A 24,300-nucleotide genomic window follows, 5' to 3' on the forward strand; every position below is an offset into this window, starting at 1 on the left:
TGTTCACTCTAACATGCATCTTTACTGCCTTTTTGAATTTGTCAAACACACCAATATTGCAAATTTTAGATTTGATTAAATAATTGCACACCCTCATACCTAATAGACTTCTGCAAATAATATGTACGGACTACGGGGCTTCGGCAAGATAAGCAAACTCGCTCAACGAGTATTGCGTGTAATTGTGTATTTGATTTTTTTATTGATAAGCTACTATGGAGAGATTTTTTTTTAAATGAAGATACAGGTGCTATAAACATATAGTTGTTTAAACTTGATGATTTTGCTTTCTTGGTAAATTTTATTAGTCTTTTTTAAAAAATTGTACCTAAATAATGCTTTTTTTAATTTATTTGTAGTGTTTGTAAGTGAGTAATTTTGCAGTATATCCCATATTTCATTAGATATATGAAATGTGGCTTGACTAAACAATTATGAATTAAATGACGTACGGATTGTGGAATATGTACATTTTGATATTGACCAAAATCTGCCTATAAGTGATTTTAGTTTGGTAATTATGTGTGATATAATTCAAATTCAAAATCATTTATTCATAGGTAACATAATGTCCATGAACGTCAAAAAAAGAAATATACATTAAATGCTTTTAACCATGATTTCTTGTATTTATAGTCTGTCACTTCATATCCTTCATCAACGTCAAAAGTATAGAGCATTGACATTTCGTAAATATATGTGACGTGTCTCTAGAGTCCAGAGAATTTGACGGAAACATTAAACATTTTACATTCCAAATAAAAGTTATGATAATATTTTTTTAATTTGTGGTTCGTAAATAGTGAAGTGAAAATCAAAATATATTATTTAAGTGTAACGACAGACTTATAATATTTGATCATATATGAAATAAACCAATTATAATGACTACCTTACGCGAACGACAATTGAGTGAGTTTTATTAAAATTGCCTCAAAATTGATATTATTACTAAAATTAAACTACCTAAAGTCGCTACTAATTTTTAATATAATTTACGTTGGAATTACATAAAATATTATTATGTATATATATATATATATAATATAAATATAATAGAAAATAAGATCCCATCCGGCATTAATTTCGGCGGATAAAACTATTCATTATTATTTATGGCGGAACAACATCCATCCCTCCCGCATATGACCAGGCTTGCCTTCAATTTCAGTCAACGGAAGAATTTCTAAACTAAGTCGTCTTTTAGAAGCACTATCAAAACTTGTTAATATGCTTATAATAAGCGTACATCGCAATTGCTGAACCCAGCCAAACCTGAAACCAGCCAAATCGTGTTCCAAGCGAAATTTACTTGGAAAAGTTACTTGTGAGTGTTTGGTGGACTAGTGCCGGGGTCGTTCACTATAACTTTCTTAAATCTGTCTAGACTATTAAGTTATGTAACTTAATAGTTTAGATAACTCCAAACCATGATGGAAAAGCTAACTACTAAACAACCAACCTACCTAATGACCAGCAATCGCTCCAGGCCACTTTTGGCGCACACTTCCCGACAACGCTGGACCACGCACTGTACATCGGATAACTTCTTGCAAGGTAAAGATATAACTCTGCTGGAGCAGGCGAAACTGTTTTCAAACAATTTATTGGTTTTCGCCCGAATGGTTTTTAGTGAAGGCATCAATGAACTACCTATACGAAGGCAAAAGTGCATAGATAGAACTGGTAGATGCTTGGATTAATGAAATATATTTAAAAACTACTAATACTGTCATACATAACCCCAATTTCATGTGAATGGACGTATTGCGAGTAAGAACCAAAATAATTAAATGGATGGCTGAAATACGAATACTACTTCGATAAAACCCGAAACATTGGCGAATTATGCAGGTTATCTGCCTTACAAACAAATTGTGTGACTCAAAACTTGGCGATTTAAAAAAAAAAGGTTTCATGTCAATTTTTCCACCGTAGAGCGCTACGCGTTTGACTTTTGAACTGAATGTAAATTTAAATTTAGAATATATAATATTTATAAATATACATACTATATATAACTACTAGAATTTACTAACTATTCCATTAACGTTGTTTCAAGTTGGTTCAACATTTTGTTTGTTAAGAAAATTCTAAATAAAGATCAGAACAATCCGACAAAATAATAATGAGAAAAAAGATCAACATGTATTTATAAACAGTAGCAAAAGCAAAACAATATCTGTCTCTTTTATCATAAGCTTGACCGAGCGCGACGGACAGTCTTTTAATGATGCATATTCAATGTGACGTCACACCTCGCGCTTATTCACAGACACTACTCAAGCACAAAGTGTAAATGTGTTTAAGCCGCCAGCTTTAGATAACAGACCTTTAAGAACATATAGGCCACTGAGGAAGCGTAACTGTCCGTAACATATTTTGAAAGTGTCGATTTATTAAAAGTGCTTAATAATAATAAATATAAAGGATTAGGAGAAGAAACTTTATAAATTAGGGTGGGGTTTAACTTATTAAATTACGTTCACGGTAAGTTAGAATTGTTCTTTTATTCTTACAAGTAGACCAAATCATGAAAATTGTTATCAAAATCAAACCGTTAGAAACGTTAGACCAATAGCGTGGCCGCGAGGGCCGCGGCAAAACCTCTGCTACATTCGTCAATGCAAATGCAGCCCGCTTCAAAATGCACGTGAAATAGCAGAGATCGTGTATCTCTCAAGTAGGGAGCGAAAAAAAGGAAACATATTCAGCTCATACATTGATTTACAAAGGGATTATTTCATACATATTTCTCCGACCTTAAGTAATATGACAAGTTCTATCTCGCTGGTCGTTGTGACCCGATAATGTAATGCCCTGAACCTTACGACCCTGAATGTAAATTGAGAACTAACATAAATGTTATCCAAATTATCTCGTGTAAAAGCTTATCTATTTTAAACACTAACAGCGATGAAAAAATTCCATAACGGACTTTATATATCACAATTCTACTTCTAAACCATTGATGTACAAAAAACCAATATATTTTGTATATCAATGTTCTAAACAATATATTTCACCTTATTCAGATTTGTTTTCCATTTTAAAGTAATATAAAGTAATAAATAGTAATTTTTTGTAATTAATAAGTTTTTATTTAGTGTAACTAAAACATAGTTCTGTTGTCTTTTCTGTAGCAGTACAAACAAACAACATACAACAAATATCTGCTCATCAGTGTGTCCTTGGAATATTTGCGTCCAATATTTTTACAGTTACAGTTATTTTGAAATTATTTTTAATATATTCAAAAAATCATCATTAAAAAAACACTAATGTAATATTGTATCATATTTCCACATGACGGTAACTGCAGAATAGTTTTATTAATATTGTTTTATAAGAAAGGTTAGCCTGCCTGCCTATTCTGTCAGTCATTAGAGATTGCAATCTCGAGTCGAGATAGTTACTTCGAGAGCTCTTGTAATTGAGAACTAAAATAGAATCTAGATATTTAGGAGTGATTTTCTAATAACTTGTTTAAGAAGCTGAGAGTATCTAGAGTGCTGTCTGATAAGCGGTATCTTATGCACGCTATGTATCTAGCAGCTGACAACACCATCTCAGACTCAACCATACGATAGATATATCGTAAGATCGGGATTGCATTCCATTCCTGCTTTTTGCGTATAAATCGCGACTATTAAAGGTTTCGTCACGATTTATTCCTTCGCACTTTCTCATTAATTAGAATATGTCATTGTTGGTTTACAGATAATATGACGTCCAATAATTATGAGCCTCGTGTTGAATTTCTTAAGAAGGTGCATAAAAGAGTTTTCAGGTAAGTTCGTATGAATGAGATTCGTTATTATATCAGTACTGTGTTAGAAAATTTGTTAAGGCCTGATTTATTCAAGTGGCAATAAGTATAAACTAATTGTTAAAAATAACTAACAGACCATTCATAAATACGCGACTCGAAATTCGGTCGTCTCAAATTTTGCTTTATGATTTTTTGCAAATAAAAAACCTTTTATGATATAAAGTTTCATTTTGCTATAGTTTACTAATGATGCTGATGATGATGATGGAGTTTTTACGTCCAAATCGTTCCGCTAGATGGCATTCGAGTGATAAACAACGATTACGTGTAAATAAACATTAATTTGATTGATGTTTTCTTCACTTAAAAATTATAAACCTTTTATACATACTATTCGTCTAAATTATGTAACATTTTTGCTTACAGTAAAACTCATCATTTTTTTTAATAAGTCTGTGTCAATCCATTTAATGGATCCTAAAACTATACATATGGTTAAGAAGGCATATTATAGTATTTAAGAAAATTGGCAAATATATGATTAATAAAATAAAAATAAAATAAAAATAGCCTTTATTACTGATTAACCTGATACAAATATACATTAAATTTATTTCAATTTTCGGTATCAGTTTGCCTTTTGGCATAGGCCTCCCCTAGGCTTTCCCATCCATGTCTATCTGCGGCTTTTCTTTGCCATGTTGTTCCAGCTATGTTTCTAATATCGTCCTCCCATCTTGTTTTTGGCCTTCCTTTCTTTCTTTTCCCATCCCGAGGATACCATTCAGTAACATCTTTTGTCCATTTTCCCTTCTTGTTTCTTACCATATGGCCTACCCAGTTCCATTTAAGCTTTTTCACTGTGTGAGTGACATCCATAACTTTTGTCTTGCTTCTTATATTCTTAAGTTTAACTTTGTCTCTTAGCTTGAGGTTTAGGATGCTCCTCTCCATTTTGTTTTGGCACACTCTGAGTGCTCCACTCTGTTTGCTAGTGAGGGCCCAGGTTTGTGCTCCATAGGTTAAAGTTGGTAGTATGCAAGAGTTGAACAATGTAGTCTTATCTTTAAGGGGCATATGTGGATTCTTCATAACTTCCTTTAGAGACCAGAATCTTTTCCAAGCTTTATTTATTCTGATGTTAATTTCTTTTTGCATTTGATTTTCCGGTGCAATGATCTGTCCTAAATATGTATATTCATCGACATATTCTATTTGATTTGAATCTAACAGTATAGGTGTTTTTATGTTGTTTGTCATTAGTTTTGTTTTGTCTAGATTCATAGTCAGACCCACCTTTCTGCTCTCTCTGTCTAATTGCGTTAACATTGTTTTTAAGCCCTCTTGGTTTTCGCTAAGCAGAATCAGGTCGTCTGCGAACCTAAGGTGGTTGAGCTTTTTGCCATTTACATTTATCCCATACTCATCCCAGTTAATTTTACGAAATATGTGTTGTAGTACAGATGCGAATAGTTTTGGTGAGAGGGGGTCACCTTGCCGTACTCCCTTTTTTATTTTAAAGGCCTCTCCTTTCCTTTCAGTCTGAATTTTTGCCGTTGATTCTTTGTATATGTTTTTTATTATCCTGATATATTTTCGTTGCACTCCTTGTGAGTGTAGAGCGTCCCAAATGTGTGAATGTTTCAAAGAGTCGAATGCCTTACTGTAATCTACGAATGCCAAGTAGTATGTCTTTTTGTATTCATTGCTCTTTTGGATAATTTGTTTGACGACATGAATGTGATCCATTGTTGAGAAGTCGCTTCGGAATCCAGCCTGTTCTCTCGGCTGATTTTCGTCTAATTTTGAGCTAATTCTGTTCAATATTACCTTTGCAAATATCTTATATAGATTGGAGATCAGGCTGATCGGTCTGTAGTTGTTTATTTCTGCCCTGTCGCCTTTCTTATGGAGCAATATGATGGTTGACGATGTCCATTGTTGCGGTATTGTTTCTTTAGTCAGAATATCGTTGTATATATTGGTAATATCACTTATTATGTAGTCTAGGCATTCCTTCAAAAGTTCGTTTGTTATTCCGTCCTCTCCGGGGGCTTTGTAGTTTTTCTGGGACAGTATTGCGGTTCTTACTTCGGATTCTAATATTGGGAGGGTAGCTTCTTCGTCTTCTTCCTGTGGGTATTGAGTATTTGTGTAGTCTGGATCATCATATAATTTACTATAGAATGTTGTTGCTATTTCCATAATTTCGGGTCGTTTTGTTGCTTTCTTATTAGATGTCTTGCTTTTGATGGATGGAATCCAACAGGTATTCTCTCTCAGTTCTTTCAGAGCTTTCTTTATGCCTCCAGATTTTTCAATGTGGAATTGGATAGTTCTGGTTCTAATTTGTTTCCTGTGAGTCCTATTTTTTTCATTTATTTATTTAATTAGCTGGGTTATTTGTTTTCTATTTTGTTTCTTGTTTTTTAATAAAGTTTTCCTGGTCTCAAGTAGAAGTCTGGCTTCGTCTCCTATTTTATCTGTCTTGTTTTTTAGGGTATATAATTTTCTGGATATTTCTTTCAGCGCTTTTTCTATTAGATTATATTTTTCTTCAATATTTTCACTCTTGTTGTTATTCAGTAAATTATCTTTCAATGTTGTCAACAAGTTTTCTGGGACGGTGAGAGGGATTTGACTTGGTGTAATTCTTTTCTTAGTATACTGTCTCCTCTTTTTTATCTCATTTAGGTAAATGGCTCCTCTTACCATACGATGATTTGTGTTAAAGTTGAACTTATTAATTGTGGTTATATCCTTGAAGAATTTAGGTTTATTTGACAATATGAAATCGATCTCATTTTTCACGTTCCCGTCTGGAGAAATCCAGGTCCATTTTTTATTTTTGTTTTTCTTATATAAACTATTTAATATCCTAAGGTTATGTGCCTGTGCCAGGTGTATTAGTCTTTGTCCGTTATCATTTCTTTTTCCTGTGCTGAATTGGCCTAGCATGTTATTTTCGTTTGTTAATCTTTTACCAATCTGGCCATTGAAATCTCCCATCAGTATGATTGCCTTGTGTGCATCTGCCAGAGTCCTGTCCAGGTCTTCGTAGAAATTATCCTTTATGTCTTTTGGTGTCAGCTCTGTCGGTGCATATACTTGAATTATTGACACAGTTGCATACCCAGGCAAGTTGATATTTAGTTGTGCAATTCGTTCTGATATTCCAATGAAGGACTGTATGTATTGACTGTAGCATTTTTTAATAAGGAAACCGACACCGTGTAGGCCTGGTGTGGTTCCTATATGGTATAATATGTAGTTTTCATGTTGTTCAATCTTTTCTCCCATTCTCCTCACTTCGCTTAGGCCAATAATGTCCCACTTTATAAAACCTAAGGCATATTCCAGTTCTTGTAAAGATTCGTCTGTTCTTAGAGTCCTGGTGTTAAGCGTTGCTATGTAAATACTATTTCTCTTATATTTTTTGACATTTATTTCTTTTCCGTTGTTTTCGTGTGTATTGTCTTGTTTCTGTATGTTGTGTTTTTTGGGAGGGGGCAATCCTAGGGGGTATTGGTCTCTTGATTACGCAATATATGATTACGCTTTATTAAATATATATTTGTTTTAGATTCCCTTATCCAGATCCCATTAATCCTGAGAAGAATAACAATGGTAAGACGATTTACGGAAACAGTTTAAGGCGAACATATCCTACAATAAAAATTCATTGTCCCTTTGACACAACCGCAATAGTCCTCGTTTCTTGCATCACAGACGACGTCAACGGGAAACACATGTATGTATAATAATGTATTTTGTATTTTCAAGTACCCTGAAAGACAACAAAATATTTGTATTCGATTTTTTTAATGTAGCAGGAGGCAAAAGGGCAGGAGGGTCGTCTGATGTTAAGAGATACCGCCGCCCATGGACATCCAGATTGTGAGAGGACTCGCAAGTGCGTTACCGGCCTTTTAAGAATTGGCACGCTCTTTTCTTCAAGGACCCTAAGTCGAATTGGTTCGGCAATATATCGCGACAAAAACTGCCTTTAGAAACACTCATAACTGCTGCGGAACGACGGAAGTCGAAATGATACGTATTTTGTATGATAAAACTCAGATGCAGGTATTAATCCGAAGAACCTATCACTATGAACACTCTCCATGATAAAAGCGGTGGAAGATACAGAGAAACCCTACATCTATATACGGCGCACGACGACACTCTCCGAATCGGAATCTCTTCATACCGATATTATTATCATATGCCTTACAATAAAAAGTATTCTTTTGTTTTTTTTCAATAATTGATATTATAGTTGGTAATTAATTAAAACCACAACCACAATTAATTTATAGGCCTCACCCACATAGAATTGTGAGACATCCAGACTGTAAGAATGGAGTCTGTGTAGTGAATGGGATAATAAAAAACGGTGAGGCAGTTGTGGTATTCAGGGATATTGCATTACTGCGAACTTTAAAAAAAGATGCCTTGGAAGAGTTACAGAAAAGAAGGGAATTTGTAAAAACAATCGGTGCCGAATGCAATCTTTTTAGAGGTTAGTATGGCGATTGGCAAATGGTCGCTTTGGTAATTTTTCAAGGGGCCAACTCAGTGTAAACTTTCTTAGGTAACTCGCATAGAACTCGAATCACCCGACACCCTTGGGTAACTATGCATTTCCTGGCGTCTATGAATGCTTATGATCGTCTTGGCAGAATGTAATGAAAATTAGTCAGTGCGGCCTAAGATCAAATAAATAAACAAACAAAATATCTTTATTCATATAGATAAATAAGTACACTTATGATCGTTAAAAAAAACTAATTGTAAATTTACATTAACTACCAGTTCGCAAGTCAAGGGCGTACAGCGGGCAAGAAGAGCAGGCAAGAAACTTTCCGCCACTCTTTTCAATTGCCAAGTTTTTAATACAAATTGTTTGAACTGGAGCAAATCAATCCCAAGGAAAAGCTTTATTAATTAATTTACTTTCAACGAGGGCTTTGAATTTATTTAGTAATTATTCTCTAATTTCGCTTGGGAGTTTGCTATAAAAACGAATACAATTTCCATGTAAGGAGTGGTTTATCTTCTGGAGCCTAGTTGGTCGCACACTCAAATTAGTTCTATTTCGCGTATTATACTGGTGAAAGTCACCATTTGTTTAAAATCGTTAAAAAAAAATTGTATGTACAACAAGGCTTCAAGAATATATTGACCGGATAATGTCATAATAATTAGTTTCTATAAACTTATTCCATACCGACTCCCTTGGGGAAACATAACAAATACCCCGAACAGCCCAATTCTGCAACACAAATATGGATTGAACTTCTGCAGCAGCACTCCATAGTAGAATACCGTACGAAATAACTCTGTGAAAGTAGCTATGGTACACATTTTTTTAAAGGCAGGACGCCCTCTCGCAGCGCCGAGTCAAAGAGCGCATGCGTGAAATAAGAAACGAGCACTGGGACCGTCTTACCAGCGAATTGTCACCATCGCACACGGCCTATTGGTCTCTCGCGCGTTCCCTTAACACCGGCACGGTGGCCTGCCTGACGCATTCAATGACGTCGAAAAAGGCGTGTGCTTAGCCGTCAACCTAGTGGAGTAGTGCATGCCGTATCTCGACCATAGCGACCCGGCGCACGTTGAACACGTGAACCGGGAAGTCGAACGCATAGTCGAACTGCCCCTCTCTCTCGAGCCGCTCCCTCCTACGTCGATCGCCGAGGTCAAAACTCTAATCAAGAGTTCACTGCCTCGTTAATCACCAGGTCTCGACGCCATCTCCTACTTGTCCTCCGGTGCCTCCCGCCCCATCTGATATGGTTACTAGTGGCCACATTCAATTTGCCTACTCAAAAACTGCACCTTCCCGGCGCAGTGGAAAGAGGCCATTGTCATTGGTATTCACAAGCCAGGCAAGCCTCGAAACAATTCCACCAGTTACCGCTCTATCAGCCTTCTCAACACGCTGAGAAAGCTGTACGAGAAGGTAGTGAAAAAGCGCTTCCTAGACGTTGCCCTAGAAAAGGGGCTCATTCCCGATGAGCAGTTTGGCTTTAGGCTGGCCTACTCTTGCGTCCATCAAATCCATCGGATCACGGAGCACATCCTCTCCGGGATGAACAGCTCCCTGGAACATAGCGAAGGCTTTCGACAAGGTGTGGCACAACGTCATGGTTTACAAGCTTTACCTCTACTCTCCACCTTCAAGTGCCACTAAGACTCGTGCGTATCGTACACGACTTCTTGTCCGACCGTTCAATGCGCTATCGCGTAAAAGGAACGATATCGTCTCCTCGACCAATCAGGGCCGGAGTTCCTCAAGACTCGGTCCTCTCGCCCCTACCGCTGTATGCCGGCGACATCCCTAGGGCTCCGAAAGTGGATCTAGCCTTCTATGCCGATGAAACCGCTCTCTATATCACTCACAACACAAATGCTCAAATAGGTATACCCAAAAATGTTGATGCGGGTTCTTTGTTAGAAAGTCGACGACATCGAAATGGTTCGAAATGTCTTTAGGTGTTTTTACGTACGTAATGTGTATTTACTTTATTTAAATATTATCGACAAAACGTGCATGACATTACAACTGAGCTTAATGGTTGTCGGGACTTCCGTAATTTTTTTAAAATTAAATACTTTAATATATCTATATGGCAGGCCCTATTTTTTTCAGGAGAGCACATCGAAGCCTCAATGTTTAATTTGCATTCGGTTCGAATTTGTTTTCAAGTATTGCTGAAAATGGGAGATCGTTACATGGAATTGAAACCTTTAATAAGTGAACCGCTTATTGATTATCTAGCACTTAGCAATCTAAATATTCTTGAAATGTGTCCGGATGAGGGCAGAATAAATTGGGCGACAAAAATAGTGCTGGTTATAAAAAGTGTAAGTTGTTTGTGCAAAATTCTATTTTAAAAACGAAAAAAAGTGTTCATCAGATGGTAACAATCGTTATATTTTAAATTTCCTTGTTCTTTAATAGTAAATATTATGATAAGGGCGCATTAACATCTGTGGTTCCTTGGCCGGTCTTACGCTGGTCATAGACGGACCGTATGTTGCAAACGAGACCGACTGCTGTAGAGCGGTCGCGTTAAAGTCGTACACGACTGGAAGACGACCGCATAATGCAGTCTATCTGCTTCGAGCATTTGCAGAAATGCCTGTCGAGTCTGATGGTTGTTGCTGATTGTATTTTTCGCTACATAATCTACTACCATTTTTAAAATGTGTATTAAAGTAACTTAATGCTACCTTTAACTTAAATCTTTTTAATTTTTAATTTGAACGGAATTTTTAGATTAAAAAAACGAACGAGATTAGTGTAATATTTGTGGATGAGGATTCTAATGAGTTCCCCGCAGTAATGGAAGAGACTCAGCCCTTTGTCTTTTTTAATGGCTGTGGTGTACTTATATGTTACACGCCAAAAATATTTCTCGAAGATTCTGTTGGGTGCAGCGAGGTATAGTTTTATTTTAGATTTTATTATGATATTAGTTTACCAGTTTACGGACAAACCAAAACCACAAAAGGCAGCCTCGCAGGCCACATATACATATTTTAATGGGTCGTTTCCCGGCCTGGGCTGTAAGCTGTCTTTTTGAAGCCGGGAGCGGACTCCACAGTAGGTAAGTTAAAGTTTTCTAGCCACAAAAGTGGTGTGGATTAAATCTGAAAAAAATATAAGTAGTTTAAAAGTAAAAAGTAATTTTTTAATCCTTCTTTGTGGTATCTCTGATTAAAATATAATTTTATTTTAGTTTGCTGTTAAAGTAAGATCAAATGACGGTGAAACTCTTTCTGAGAATATGCGAGGTTTTGTGTTCAGAAGAATTGTGTATCCCGGTAATTATTCTATTTTTTATGTATTTTATAAAATGGCCAAACAAAATATCCTCATATTCCACCTTTTTTAGCTTTGTTTTTTATTACGAAATTGCCTGCCTGAATGCGTTGTTAAATCAAATGTAAAAAATCATTTACCTGCGAAGGTATTTAAATTCGTCTTCACAGACAGATTCAAGCATATTCTTCCATTAACATAAATGATAGACTTTGTATTTTGCACTTAAATCAAAGCAGATCATAAAATAGGCAGCAAACGAGTGTAGAATTCTTTTCCCTTTATGAACCAATATATTTTTTTATTCAATTTCAGATTATTCCGAAACAGAATATTTAGAAATGCTAAAGGATAAAAAGTTTAACAGCAGCTTGATTGCCGAAATAGGTGAGTACCACAGTAATAACTAACTTTATCTGCAATGTGATGTATTTATATATTTTATTAATTAAATATATTAATAATAAAATATATTTTATTAATAACATATAATAGTGATACTTCACAATTTACTTTTTTCGTAACGTGTACCATATTTTGAAATCGCTAAACAAATTTTGGTAAAAACCTTTTTGAGTATTTGATACACAAAATGTAAATTTTTCTACGAACTTTCTTCCCTTGTTTTGAGAACTGCCTTGCGATTCTGTCAATCCGTGATTTCAACTCGCAACTCACTTCACTAACAGCCTGTCGATTCAAAAGCGGTTACTTTATAGAAGAACTTAAATGCCTCTGGAAAGGAAGCAAGTATACTAATTCTACAAAAGGCTATATATCTAATATACATGTAAAGATCGTTGGATATGTATTTATTTAGTAATCCTACAGCTAACATAAATTATATATAATTACAAACAAATACACTGAAAATATAGCCAAAGATCCATCTATATTCCAATACATTATACATTTTACAACAAAAATATTTATAAAAGGGAACAAACAAACAAAAATATAAAGATTTGTATACTTTCAGGTGAAAGAATGAGTGGTCCAGAGTATACTGAAACGGCGGCCCAAGATTATAACACTCCTAGCACAAGTTACCCTACAATGAGCCAAATGGATGAAATTGATATGTTACCTAGCTTTAATACCCAAATTGGATATAGGGATTCTCAACTAATCAATGACATGGATATTGTTTTTGACTTTCTAGATGAACGTTAACACGTCGAAACATTTCATAATATCTAATTGTTGGATTAATACGTTTTAAATATATCTATATAGTGAGTAGGGGAGACCGAGGTTGTTTGACTTTAGGGGTAGGTTGACGGAACTATCAAAAACTTGTCAACCAGTGAGGCACGTGAGTCCCTAACTTCCACCTTTCCCTTCAGGCGTCCAAGTGTCGCACACGTACGTCGTTGGTAAGAAGGAGCGTTATATTGAAAAAAAACGCTCGTAATAAAATATTTTATTGTAATTGTACATATTCGTAATAATGTCTATCTATGCATAAGTAATTGTAAAGATCCCATGACACCATCCATCGTTAAGTTTATTATTAAATAATATTGAATAGTTTTATCCACCTTTTGCATTTTACCCTCCCGCATATGACCAGGCCTGCCTTCAAATTTAGTCAACGGAAGAATAATCGTCTATGTCGTCTTTTGGAAGCACTAACTTGTTAATATGCTTATAATAAGCGCCAAATCGTGTTCCAAGCGAAATTTCACTTCGAAAATGTTACTTGTGAGCGTATGCGGTGGAGTGCGTGGGGTCGTCCACTATAACTTTCTTAAATCTGGCCTTTAGTTATATGTGCATTGTATTTCTATACAAATTTACTATTAATTATTAACTGAGTCACATGTAAAATTTCTAAGGAAGTTTTCTAATTGAATTTGAAGTATACATATACCAAGCAGTACTCTCCACACACCGCTGATAGATAATCCTGAACCGTAACGCTATTGTACCTCCACATGCAAGAACTCCTTCTTAAAAATCCTTCTATTGTTTTAATAGGTTTACGTCCAAATGAATCAAAGTATTCCCCAACTTTTTCGACGTTTATATGAATAGCCACCCAATGACACCCCGGCTGTGAATCTCCCCCGGGGTCTTATGATGCAGATTGCATATGATACATCATAAGACCGAAGAGCTCCTGAGCATGCATCGGCAATCGACTTGAAGGATAAACGTTGCTCTGGAGGCTGGGACGTATTCTTCGAAGACTCATTGCACATCTGGTGTGTTCGTATTTTAATACGCGTTTACTCCCCTGCCATTAAAGAATAATACCTGGAATTAAAATGTTTTATTTATTTATGTAAGCCTTATATTATTATATTATATTATACTATCCAAATTCCAGATTCTGTTATCAAATGAACTGATCAAGTCAAGTAGAATTGTTGCGATATGGGGCTCCGAATGGGAAACGTAAAGCGTTAATACTGTGACGTCACATTAGTAAAGCATAATATATTTTAGTACAGACGTATAGGCCACTGAGGAAGCGTGACTGTCTGTAACATCTTTTGAAAGTGTCGATTAAATAATAGTGCTAAATAATAAAAACATATAAAGGAATAAGAGTAGAATCTATTTATAAATTGGGTGAGATTTTACTTATTAAATTACGTTTACGATACGTTAGAGTTGTTCTTTTTATTACAATTTATTATTAATCATTAACGCAATGTTAAAAGTTTCATAATAATTACTTTATCTGTTTAGGCAAAAAAACACAAAATCTTTAGATATTTTTTATTTGGTTCAACATTTTTGATTAAATTTAATTATTTATTACCTACATTTCGAGTAAATTTAAGTGTTTTATTATATTTGTACTTCCTCTCTACTATTACTATTCTTACAAAATATTTCTTACTACTTCGTAGATAAAATTATCGAAATTGTTATCGAAATCAAACCGTTAGTAAAGTTAAGCCAATAGCGCGACCGTATGGGCCGCGGCCAAAACCTCTGCTACATTCGTCAATGCAAATGCCCGCTTCAAAATGCACGTGAAATAGCAAAGATTGTGTATCTCTCAAGTAAGGAGTGAAAAAAGGAAACATATTTAGCTCATACATTAATTTACAAAGGGATTATTTCAAACATATTTCACCGACCTTAAGTAATATGACAAGTTCTATCTCGCTGGCCGCTGTGACCCGGTAATGTAAATTGAGTATCAACATATGTTATCCAAATTATTTCGCGTAAAATCTTATCTATTTCAAACACCAATAGTGATGAAAAAAATCCATAACGGACTTTATATTATGTCACATTGAGTAATATTTACTACTTAATAAGTTTTTATCAAGTGTAACTAAAACATCTGCCCATCAGTATGCCCTTCGAATATTTGCTTTAAATATTTTTACGAGTTATTTTGTAATTTTTCTTATAAAAAAAAAGATTTGTTTTACACATTAAAAAACATAATATAATATACAAACTAAGTCATATAATATTGTCCCATAGTGACTGCCCAAAAGTTTTCCTTGATATTGTTTTATCATTAGAGATTGCAATCTCGAGTCGAGATCATTAATACGTGATCTCCTGTCATTGAGAATTACAATAGAATCTAGATATATAGGAGTGTTTTTGTAATAACCTGGAGTAAGTTAAGAACCTGGCAGTATCGAGAGTGCTGCTTGATAAGCGGTATCTTATGTACGCTATGTTTCCAGCAGCTGACAATGCCCTCTCAGACTTAACCATACGATAGATATATCGTAAGATCGGGATTGCATTCCCTTCCTGTTATACATCGTCACGTTTTGCGTATAAATCACGACGATTAAAGGTTTTGCGATTTATTCATGTGATGCACAAGTCGCACTTTCTCATTAATTGGATATCTAATTGTTGGTTTTCAGATAATATGACGTCCAATAATTATGGGCCTCGTGTTGAATTTCTTGAGAAGGTGCTTAAAAGAGATAACAAGTAAGTTGGTATGATTGAGATTCGTTATTAGCATTGTGTTGGCAAACTCGTTAAGGCCTGTTCCGTTCTAGTGACAACTAGTATAAACTAATTGTTAAAAATAACTTAACTGACCATTCATTAATATCTACACGACTCTTATAAAATTCTGTCGTCTCAAATTTTACTTTATGATATTAGACGGCATTCGAGTGATAAACAATGATTACGTGTAAATAAACATTAATTTGAATGGTTTCTTCACTTTAAAAATATTAACCTTTTATATTATATGCTTTTCTTCTAAAATATGTAAATTTTTTGCTTTAAAGTAAAACTCGTCGTTTCTTTTATCTGTCTGCCTCAATCCATTTAATGTATCCTGAAACAATACTTATGGCTAAGAAGGCGTATTATAGTATTTAAGAAAATAGGTAAATATATGATTAAACTTTATTAAATATATTGTTTAGATTCCGTTATCATGAGAAAGACCGCAATGGTACCATCATTTACGGAGAATCTAATAGTTTAAGGCCAGAATATCCTACAATAAAAATTCATTGTCCCTTTGACACAACTGCAATAGTCCTCGTTTCTTGCTTCACAGACGACGTCAACGGGAAACACGTGTATGTATAATTTTGTATTTTGTATGTGCAAGTACTGGCAATAAAATATTTGTATTCGATTTTTTTAAAGTAGCTGGAGCCAAACGGGCAGGAGGCTCTTTTGATGTTAAGGGATACCGCCGCCCATAGACACCCACATTGCTAGAGGACTCTCAAGTGCGTTACCGGACTTTGAAAAATGGGCACGCTCTTTTCTTTAAGGACCCTAAGTCGAATTAGTTCGGCAATATAGTTCGGCAAAAACTGCCTTTGATACACTCATAATGCTTGCTGCGGAAGTCGAAGTGATACGCATGGTATTTTGTATGATACAACTCAGATGCAAGTATTAATCCGAAGAACCTATCACTATGAACACTCTCTATGATAAAAGCGGTGAAGATACTGAGAAACCCTACATCTATGTGTTGAACACAACACTCTCCGAATCAGAATCTCTTCATACCGATATTATTATCATATGCCTTACATTAAAAAAACAATTCTTTTGTTTTTTTTTTCAATAATTGATATTATAGTTGGTAATAAATAAACATCACGACCACAATTAATTTATAGGCCTCACCCACATAGAATTGTGCGTCATCCAAATTGTGAGAATGGAGTCTGTGTAGTGAATGTGAGAATAAAAAACGGTCAGGCAATTGAAATATTCAAGAAAATTGCATTACAGCGAATTAGAAAAAAAGATGTCAACGAAGAGTTGCAGAAAAGAAGGGAATTTGTAAAAACAATCGGTGCCGCATGCAATCCTTTTGGAGGTTAGTATGGTGATTGGCAAATGGTCGCTTGGGTAATTTTTCAAGAGAATTCGAATCACCTGACAGCTTTGGGTAACTATGGATTCCCTTTATGCATGATTATGATCGTCTTGGCAGAATGTAATGAAAATTAGTGAGTGCGGCCTAAGATCTAAGGCAGGCTACCTCGTGAACTGGTGCACTCAACATATTTAGTTTTACTTTATTTCCTTTTTCTATATTTTTGTTTCTAGCGACCCGCCCCAGCTTCGTACGGGTGCAATGCAATGATGAAGAGCATGTTTTTGAGCTCCCTTAATAAACGCGTCCAATCAATGCCAAATTCAAAGTACTGTAGAGAGAACCGCTTTTTTTTAAGGCCTGAATGTTTTTTTAAAGCTTAGGTTTCAATCTTTCAAATGACATTATTTATATTTAAAAGTTTTATATTTTTATTTAGAACAATGTTTGAATGTAGACGTAGCGCTTGGGTCGATTAAGTTGCTCGCTAGATGTCATATGGAACATGGTGTAATGGTTGCAGCTCCTTACAAACGCTGTGTAAAAGAAAAAATACTTCGCGATTTAAAAAAAAAGGTGGTGGAAAGTATATTTCCAGTTCTTCTCTTCCGTTCTACGCCTTTGATTTGAGAACTGGCAGAACATTACAGTTGAGCTTAAAGGTTGTTAGGACTTCCGCAATTTTTTAAATTAAATACTTGAATATATCTAAATGACAGGCGTTATTTTTTTCAGGAGAGAACATCGAAGCTTCAAAGTTTAAAATGTATTCGGTTCGAATTTGTTTTCAAGTATTGCTGAAAATGGGAGATCGTTACATGGAATTGAAACCTTTAATAAGTGAACCGCTTATTGATTATCTAGCACTTAGGAATCTAAATATCCTTGAAATGTGTCCGAATGAGGGCAGAATAAATTGGGCGACAAAAATAATACTGGTTATAAAGAGAGTAAGTTGTTTGTAGAAGATTCTTCTTTAATATGTAGTAAATATTATTTATTTATCTTATTATATCTTATTATATATTATTTATCTTAGGGGACTTCAGGGGAGAAATTAAATAAGTCTAGGAGTATGGTCAAAAAGACTATCTGGCAACACTGGCTTGTAGCGGTCTGTGTATGGTATGGGTCCGGTAGCTCTAAGGTATGTGATCTACCTTTTATGGTAGAGAAAACACATCAGATAGTTTTGTTTGCAGATGATACATTCTTGATTTTTAAAATCAAACGACAAATAACACTAAATAACACATTTTGACGATGTGAACAACGCTCTCTCATCGATTGTTCATTGGCTTAGTATGAATAACCTTCTGCTTAGTGCAAAAAAAAACGAAATGCATTAAATTTTGTGCAAAAAATGCAATGATTATGGATACTAGACCAATTATAAATAATAAGGAATTGAATCTGGATGATACAACTGTATTTCTTGGAATCACCAGGGATTAAAAACTTCAGTGGTCCCTCATATCAACGGATTGGCGAAGAGACTTAGTTCTGCAGCTTACGCGGTTAAAACAATTCGCTCACTGACTGATTTCGATACAGCTAGACTTGTTTATTTTAGTTACAGTTCACAGCTTAATGACTTATGGCTTATTATTATGGGTCATGCTGCTGATGTTGAATCTGTTTTCATCCTGGAGAAGAAGAAGAAGTTCGTGCAATCTATAATTTAAAATGTAGGCAATCTCTGAGAGATAAATTCAAGGAAATTAATGTACTTACATTTCCCTCGCAATATATTTATGAAAATATTATGTATAGTAAGAAATTAACAAATAAAATTACTAAAAATAACTAAACTAGATTACACAACGAATAACCACAAATTCAACAACAATTAGTAACGTCCTATATCTAATGCGAGCGTCGAAGAAGTCCGCCCGACCATACAGCGCGCCGTGCTTATATAGCCTGAAAACCAGTTTAGTCCAGTATACCCCACTGCTACACGTCACTTGACTTTTTACAACTTATTGTATGTATACAAAAATAGTGATGAGTGAAAAGTATACTGGAATAGAACATACGTACAATGTTAGTACTCGGAACAAACACAGGCTGCAATTTCCCCGTACTAGATTATCTAAAGTTAGTACATAATTCTTTTTTGGGAAATGGGACACTCTTCTTTAATAAAATCCCTCTGCCTTTTAATAAATTTAAGAAATGCATTAAAGAAAAGCTGTGTAAAAAGTCTTACTATAAAGTTAGCGATTATTTAGTTGATAAAAGGGCCTGGGACTGGTGCTGGAAGTAGCCTGACTTCTAATTAATTTACTATATTTGTTTAAAAATATGTGTTGTTTGATGATTTGCTTTTTTAAAAGAGTAGCGAGATTTTTTACGCCAGCTTTTCCTCTCGGCCTACACCCTCTGTCTTCTTTGCCGATGAGTAGGGATGCCAACAAGTTCAAATTCTCCATAATAAACTAATTTTCTTTTATCAAAAAAAGTCCTGTCGAGTCTGATGGTTGTTGCTGATTGTATTTGTAGCTACATAATGTTCTGTAATTCTTAAAATGTATATTAAAGTAACTAAATGCAATGTTTCACTTAAATCTGAGTTAATTTTTAACTAGACCGTAATTTTTAGATTAATAAAACGGACAAGATAAGTGTAATATTTGTGGATAAGGATAGTAATGAGATCCCCGCAGTGGTAGAAAAGGCTCAGCCCTTACCTAATCGCTCTTGTGTACTTATATGTTACACACCAAAAATCTTTCTCGAAGATTCTGCTAGATGTAGCGAGGTATAGTTTTATTTTTTTTATAATATTGGTTTACTAGTCTACGGACAAACTACAACCACAACCACAAAAGGTAGCTTCGCAGCAGTCATTATATACATATTTTAATGGGTGGTTTCCCGGCCTGGGCTGTAAGCTGTCTTTTTGAAGCCGGGAGCGGACTCCACAGTAAGTAAAAATTTTCTAGCCACAAAAGTGGATTAAATCAGATAATATTACAGTTGTTTAAAGGTAATTATTGTAGTACCACTATTTAAAATATTATTTTATTTTAGTTTGCAGTAAAAGTGAGATTAAATAACGATGAAACTCTTTCTGAGAATATGCGAGGTTTTGTGTTTAGAAGAATGTTATGGCCTAATTCAGGTAATTGTTTTAATTATTTATTACGAAATTGTATGTCTGCATGAATACGTTTTTAAATCAAATGTCAGAAATCATTTACCTGCGAAGGTATTTAAATTCGTCTCCACCTGTATTCGACAGCTACGACTTTTTTAAACTGTAAAGGAGTACAAACCGTGATTCATGTGGTATCAAATTATTTCAGTATAATTGGTATTATTACTATTTTCTTGTGAAGCCAAGTCCACATTTCAAGGATCGTCATGCTCACTTAAATGTCATTGCTTGTGGCGGCGTCCATGCGTCGGGTTGTCTCCCTCCCTAAAAAATGGCGAGGGGGCCGATGGCTGACCATGCGTCATACTCGTGAACGGGTGCTACTTGTGGTGACTGGTCGTACTTGAATTCGTGTATGCGGTGATATTAGTTGTTTAACTACAATTTTTATTTCTTAATTACTACGTATTTTCGTTTTGTTCTCACGAGTATGTGCGTGCTACTATTTCACATGCCTCCTGCTGATAGAGGAAAAATCTTTGTTTTTAATTTATTTTATTATTTTTTATTACTCATATGGAACATGTTGTAATGGTTGCAGCTCCTTACAAACTTTGTCTTAAAGAAAAAACTTGGCGATTAAAAAGAGTGGCGGCGAGTTAGCTCAGTTCTTCTCTTCCGTTCTACGCCCTTGATTTGAGAACTGGCAGTAAAATGTAAAATTAGAAGCATTTAATATATAGTCCCTGGATGGCCGAGCTTTGCTCGGTATTTTTTTTTTTTTTAAATTGTGTTTTTGGAAATTATATATAAGGACGAATTACATACTAATAAAATGATGAAATATGAACAATATAGATTATATATGCTGGAATAGCTTTAGTGTTCTTGTGTCGTTAAAGCAATTAAAAAAAATATTATTCGCCGATAGATGTCAGGAAGATACATTTTTCAGTTTAAATTGGGACAACTCTAGTATTATTATTCGCCGATAGACGCAGGAATATTCATTTTTCAGTTTAAATTGGGACCACTCAAACACGACCTTTTTGTTATTTTCTATCCTTTCTTCCTAGCTAGTTCGATTTATCGCCCCCGAAACCCCCCGCATACTAAATTTCATGAAAATCGTTGGAGCGGATCCCGAGATTCCAATTATATATATGTATATATATACAAGAATTGCTCGTTTAAAGATATAAGATAAGATTATTTTCTATCCTTTCTTCCTAGCTAGATCGATTTATCGCCCCGAAACCCCCCGTATACTAAATTTCATGAAAATCGTTGGAGCGGATCCCGAGATTCCAATTATATATATGTATATATATATACAAGATTTGCTCGTTTAAAGATATAAGATTTCATTTTTGACGTTCATACGTGTACATTATGTTACCTACATGAATAAATGATTTCTGAATTTTAATTTGAATTTGAATTAAACTTGGGCATGCCAGGATATTCTTCCATGAACATAAATGATAGCCTTTGTATTTTGCACTTAAATCAAGGCAGATCATAAAATAGGCAGCCATCTAGTGTAGAATTATTGAATTATGAACCAATATATTTTTTTATTATATTTCAGATTATTCCGAAACAGAATATTTAAAAATGCTTAAGGATAAAAAGTTTAACAGCAGCTTGATTGCCGAAATAGGTGAGTGCCACAGTAACAACTAACTTTATCTGCAATGTGATATATTTTTGTATTAATTACATATGATAGTGATACTTCACATTTTACTGTTTCCGTAACGTGAACCGTATTTTGAAACCGCTGAACAAATTTTGGTAGAAAACTTTCTTAGTATTTTATACACTTACACGTTTCTACGAATTTTATTCCCTTGTTTTGAGAACTGGGTGTAAATATAAATTTAAAATTATTTAATTTTTTAAATTATATTGTGTACTTAAATGATTAAAGCGCAGTGTTAGTCTGGTAGCGTCAGCGTGCGACTATCATCCCTGAAGTCGTAGGTCGATCCCAGGCTGTGCGCCAATGGACTTACTCTCTATGTACATATTTAACATTAGCTCGAACAGGTAAGAAAAACATCGTTAGAAAAGCCTTGCCTTTGCCTTGACACAAAAATTCGACAGCGTGTTTCAGGCACAAGAGGCTGATCACCTACTAGCCCATAAGATTGACAAATGACCATGAAACAGATACAGAAATCTGAGGCCCATGGTTGTATCGCCACTGATTATTTTATTTATGAATATTTTTTTTCAATACATGTATAGATAGTTGAAATTAAAATCTAAGGCGATATATATTATTTTACTAATACATTATATTATTACGAAAACGACAGCGGTTTCTATGAGAAAAATTTAAACGCATGCAGTCCCTGAAATGTATGCAAGTATACTAATTCTCCAAAAGGCTACCTATCTAATATACATATAAAGATCGTTGAATATTTATAAAGATTTGCATACTTTCAGGTGCATCAATGAGCGTTCCGAGTGGTCAAGAGTATACTGAAACGGTGGCCCAAGAAGTTTATAACACTCCTAACACAAGTTACGCATTCTTTACTCAAAACACACAAAATCATCTTGATAAAATAATAAGCGTTCCGAGTGGTCAAGAGTATACTGAAACGGTGGCCCAAGAAGTTTATAACACTCCTAGCACAAGTTACGCATTCTTTACTCAAAACACACAAAATCATCTTGATAAAATAATAAGCGTTCCGAGTGGTCAAGAGTATACTGAAACGGTGGCCCAAGAAGTTTATAACACTCCTAGCACAAGTTACGCATTCTTTACTCAAAACACGGAAAATCATCTTGATAAAATAATAAGCGTTCCGAGTGGTCAAGAGTATACTGAAACGGTGGCCCAAGAAGTTTATAACACTCCTAGCACAAGTTACGCATTCTTTACTCAAAACACGGAAAATCATCTTGATAAAATAATAAGCGTTCCGAGTGGTCAAGAGTATACTGAAACGGTGGCCCAAGAAGTTTATAACACTCCTAGCACAAGTTACGCATTCTTTACTCAAAACACGCAAAATCATCTTGATAAAATAATAAGCGTTCCGAGTGGTCAAGAGTATACTGAAACGGTGGCCCAAGAAGTTTATAACACTCCTAGCACAAGTTACGCATTATTTACTCAAAACACGCAAACTCATCCTAATGCAACTTTATCTGAAGATCTTATTCTAAACAATGACTATTGGGAAAAAAACAGTAATACTTTGCAAGCAAATAATGTTTACCCTACAATACGCCAAATGGATACAATTCCATTTCATACCTTACCTAGAGTTAATTCCCTAATTAGACAAGACAATGAGCAGCACTACTTTCAAGATAACGGAACAAATTCCGCAATTCAGCAGGACTATAATTCCAGATTGGAGCAACAAAACACACAAGATAGACCGTTAATTCAACCAATCAATGACATGGATATTATTTTTGAGCTTCTAGATGAACATTTAAAAGATCAACACCAAAATATCTGATTGTTGGAATAATACGTTTTAAATATATAATGTTTAAAGAACTTTATTTCTCATCACAAAAAAATATTTTATTTACATGAAACTTAATATTAATATGTATCTATATATACGAGCGAGATACACGTCGCCATTGGCCGTCTGAATTTTAGTCAACTGTGTTCACTCTAACATGCATCTTTACTGCCTTTTTGAATTTGTCAAACACACCAATATTGCAAATTTTAGATTTGATTAAATAATTGCACACCCTCATACCTAATAGACTTCTGCAAATAATATGTACGGACTACGGGGCTTCGGCAAGATAAACAAACTCGCTCAACGAGTATTGCGTGTAGTTGTGTATTTGATTTTTTTATTGATAAGCTACTATGGAGAGATTTTTTTTAAATTAAGATACAGGTGCTATAAACATATAGTTGTTTAAACTTGATAATTTTGCTTTTTTGGTAGATTTTATTAGTCTGTTTTAAAAAATTGTACCTAAATAATGCTTTTTTTAATTTATTTGTAGTGTTTGTAAGTGAGTAATTTTGCAGTATATCCCATATTTCATTAGATATATGAAATGTGGCTTGACTAAACAATTATGAATTAAATGACGTACGGATTGTGGAATATGTACATTTTGATATTGACCAAAATCTGCCTATAAGTGATTTTAGTTTGGTAATTATGTGTGATAGAATTCAAATTCACAATCATTTATTCATAGGTAACATAATGTCCATGAACGTCAAAAAAAGAAATATACATTAAATGCGTTTAACCATGATCTCTTGTATTTATAGTCTGTCACTTCATATC

At 34.6% G+C, this 24,300-nt stretch overlaps 1 protein-coding gene across 3 annotated transcripts; it reads left to right on the forward strand.

The window, feature by feature from the left end:
- The first annotated feature begins 637 nt into the window (after nucleotides 1-637).
- On the forward strand, nucleotides 638-23,529 carry LOC123689840 (dorsal-related immunity factor Dif-like). Of its 3 annotated transcripts, XM_045631523.1 has the most exons (10): nucleotides 820-912; nucleotides 1,172-1,557; nucleotides 3,721-3,790; nucleotides 7,356-7,523; nucleotides 8,089-8,291; nucleotides 10,428-10,642; nucleotides 11,058-11,222; nucleotides 11,521-11,605; nucleotides 11,919-11,990; nucleotides 12,583-13,014. In XM_045631523.1, exons 2-10 carry the CDS (start codon nucleotides 1,431-1,433, stop codon nucleotides 12,774-12,776), a joined length of 1,299 nt encoding a protein of 432 aa, XP_045487479.1. In that variant the 5' UTR covers nucleotides 820-912; nucleotides 1,172-1,430; the 3' UTR covers nucleotides 12,777-13,014. The 3 variants fall into 3 exon arrangements, with proteins under 3 accessions (XP_045487477.1, XP_045487479.1, XP_045487478.1); XM_045631521.1 differs by lacking the exons at nucleotides 1,172-1,557; nucleotides 10,428-10,642; nucleotides 11,058-11,222; ... (1 more) ...; nucleotides 11,919-11,990; nucleotides 12,583-13,014 and adding exons at nucleotides 17,635-17,849; nucleotides 19,505-19,663; nucleotides 19,936-20,026; nucleotides 21,594-21,665; nucleotides 22,460-23,529 and having other exon boundaries at nucleotides 638-912; XM_045631522.1 differs by lacking the exons at nucleotides 820-912; nucleotides 1,172-1,557; nucleotides 10,428-10,642; ... (2 more) ...; nucleotides 11,919-11,990; nucleotides 12,583-13,014 and adding exons at nucleotides 2,284-2,490; nucleotides 17,635-17,849; nucleotides 19,505-19,663; ... (1 more) ...; nucleotides 21,594-21,665; nucleotides 22,460-23,529.
- The last annotated feature ends 771 nt before the right edge of the window (nucleotides 23,530-24,300 follow it).

Source organism: Pieris rapae, chromosome 15 (assembly GCF_905147795.1).
Source record: "Pieris rapae chromosome 15, ilPieRapa1.1, whole genome shotgun sequence".
Taxonomy (NCBI): domain Eukaryota; kingdom Metazoa; phylum Arthropoda; class Insecta; order Lepidoptera; family Pieridae; genus Pieris; species Pieris rapae.

What these genes read in the sequence shown, in the direction of transcription:
- LOC123689840 (XM_045631521.1), top strand. Translation starts at nt 885, where the DNA reads ATGACTACCTTACGCGAACGACAATTGA. An exon ending in GTGCATAAAAGAGTTTTCAG is followed by an intron (nt 3,791 to 7,355) that starts GTAAGTTCGTAT and finishes TATTTGTTTTAG; the next exon opens with ATTCCCTTATCCAGATCCCA. An exon ending in GACGTCAACGGGAAACACAT is followed by an intron (nt 7,524 to 8,088) that starts GTATGTATAATA and finishes ATTAATTTATAG; the next exon opens with GCCTCACCCACATAGAATTG.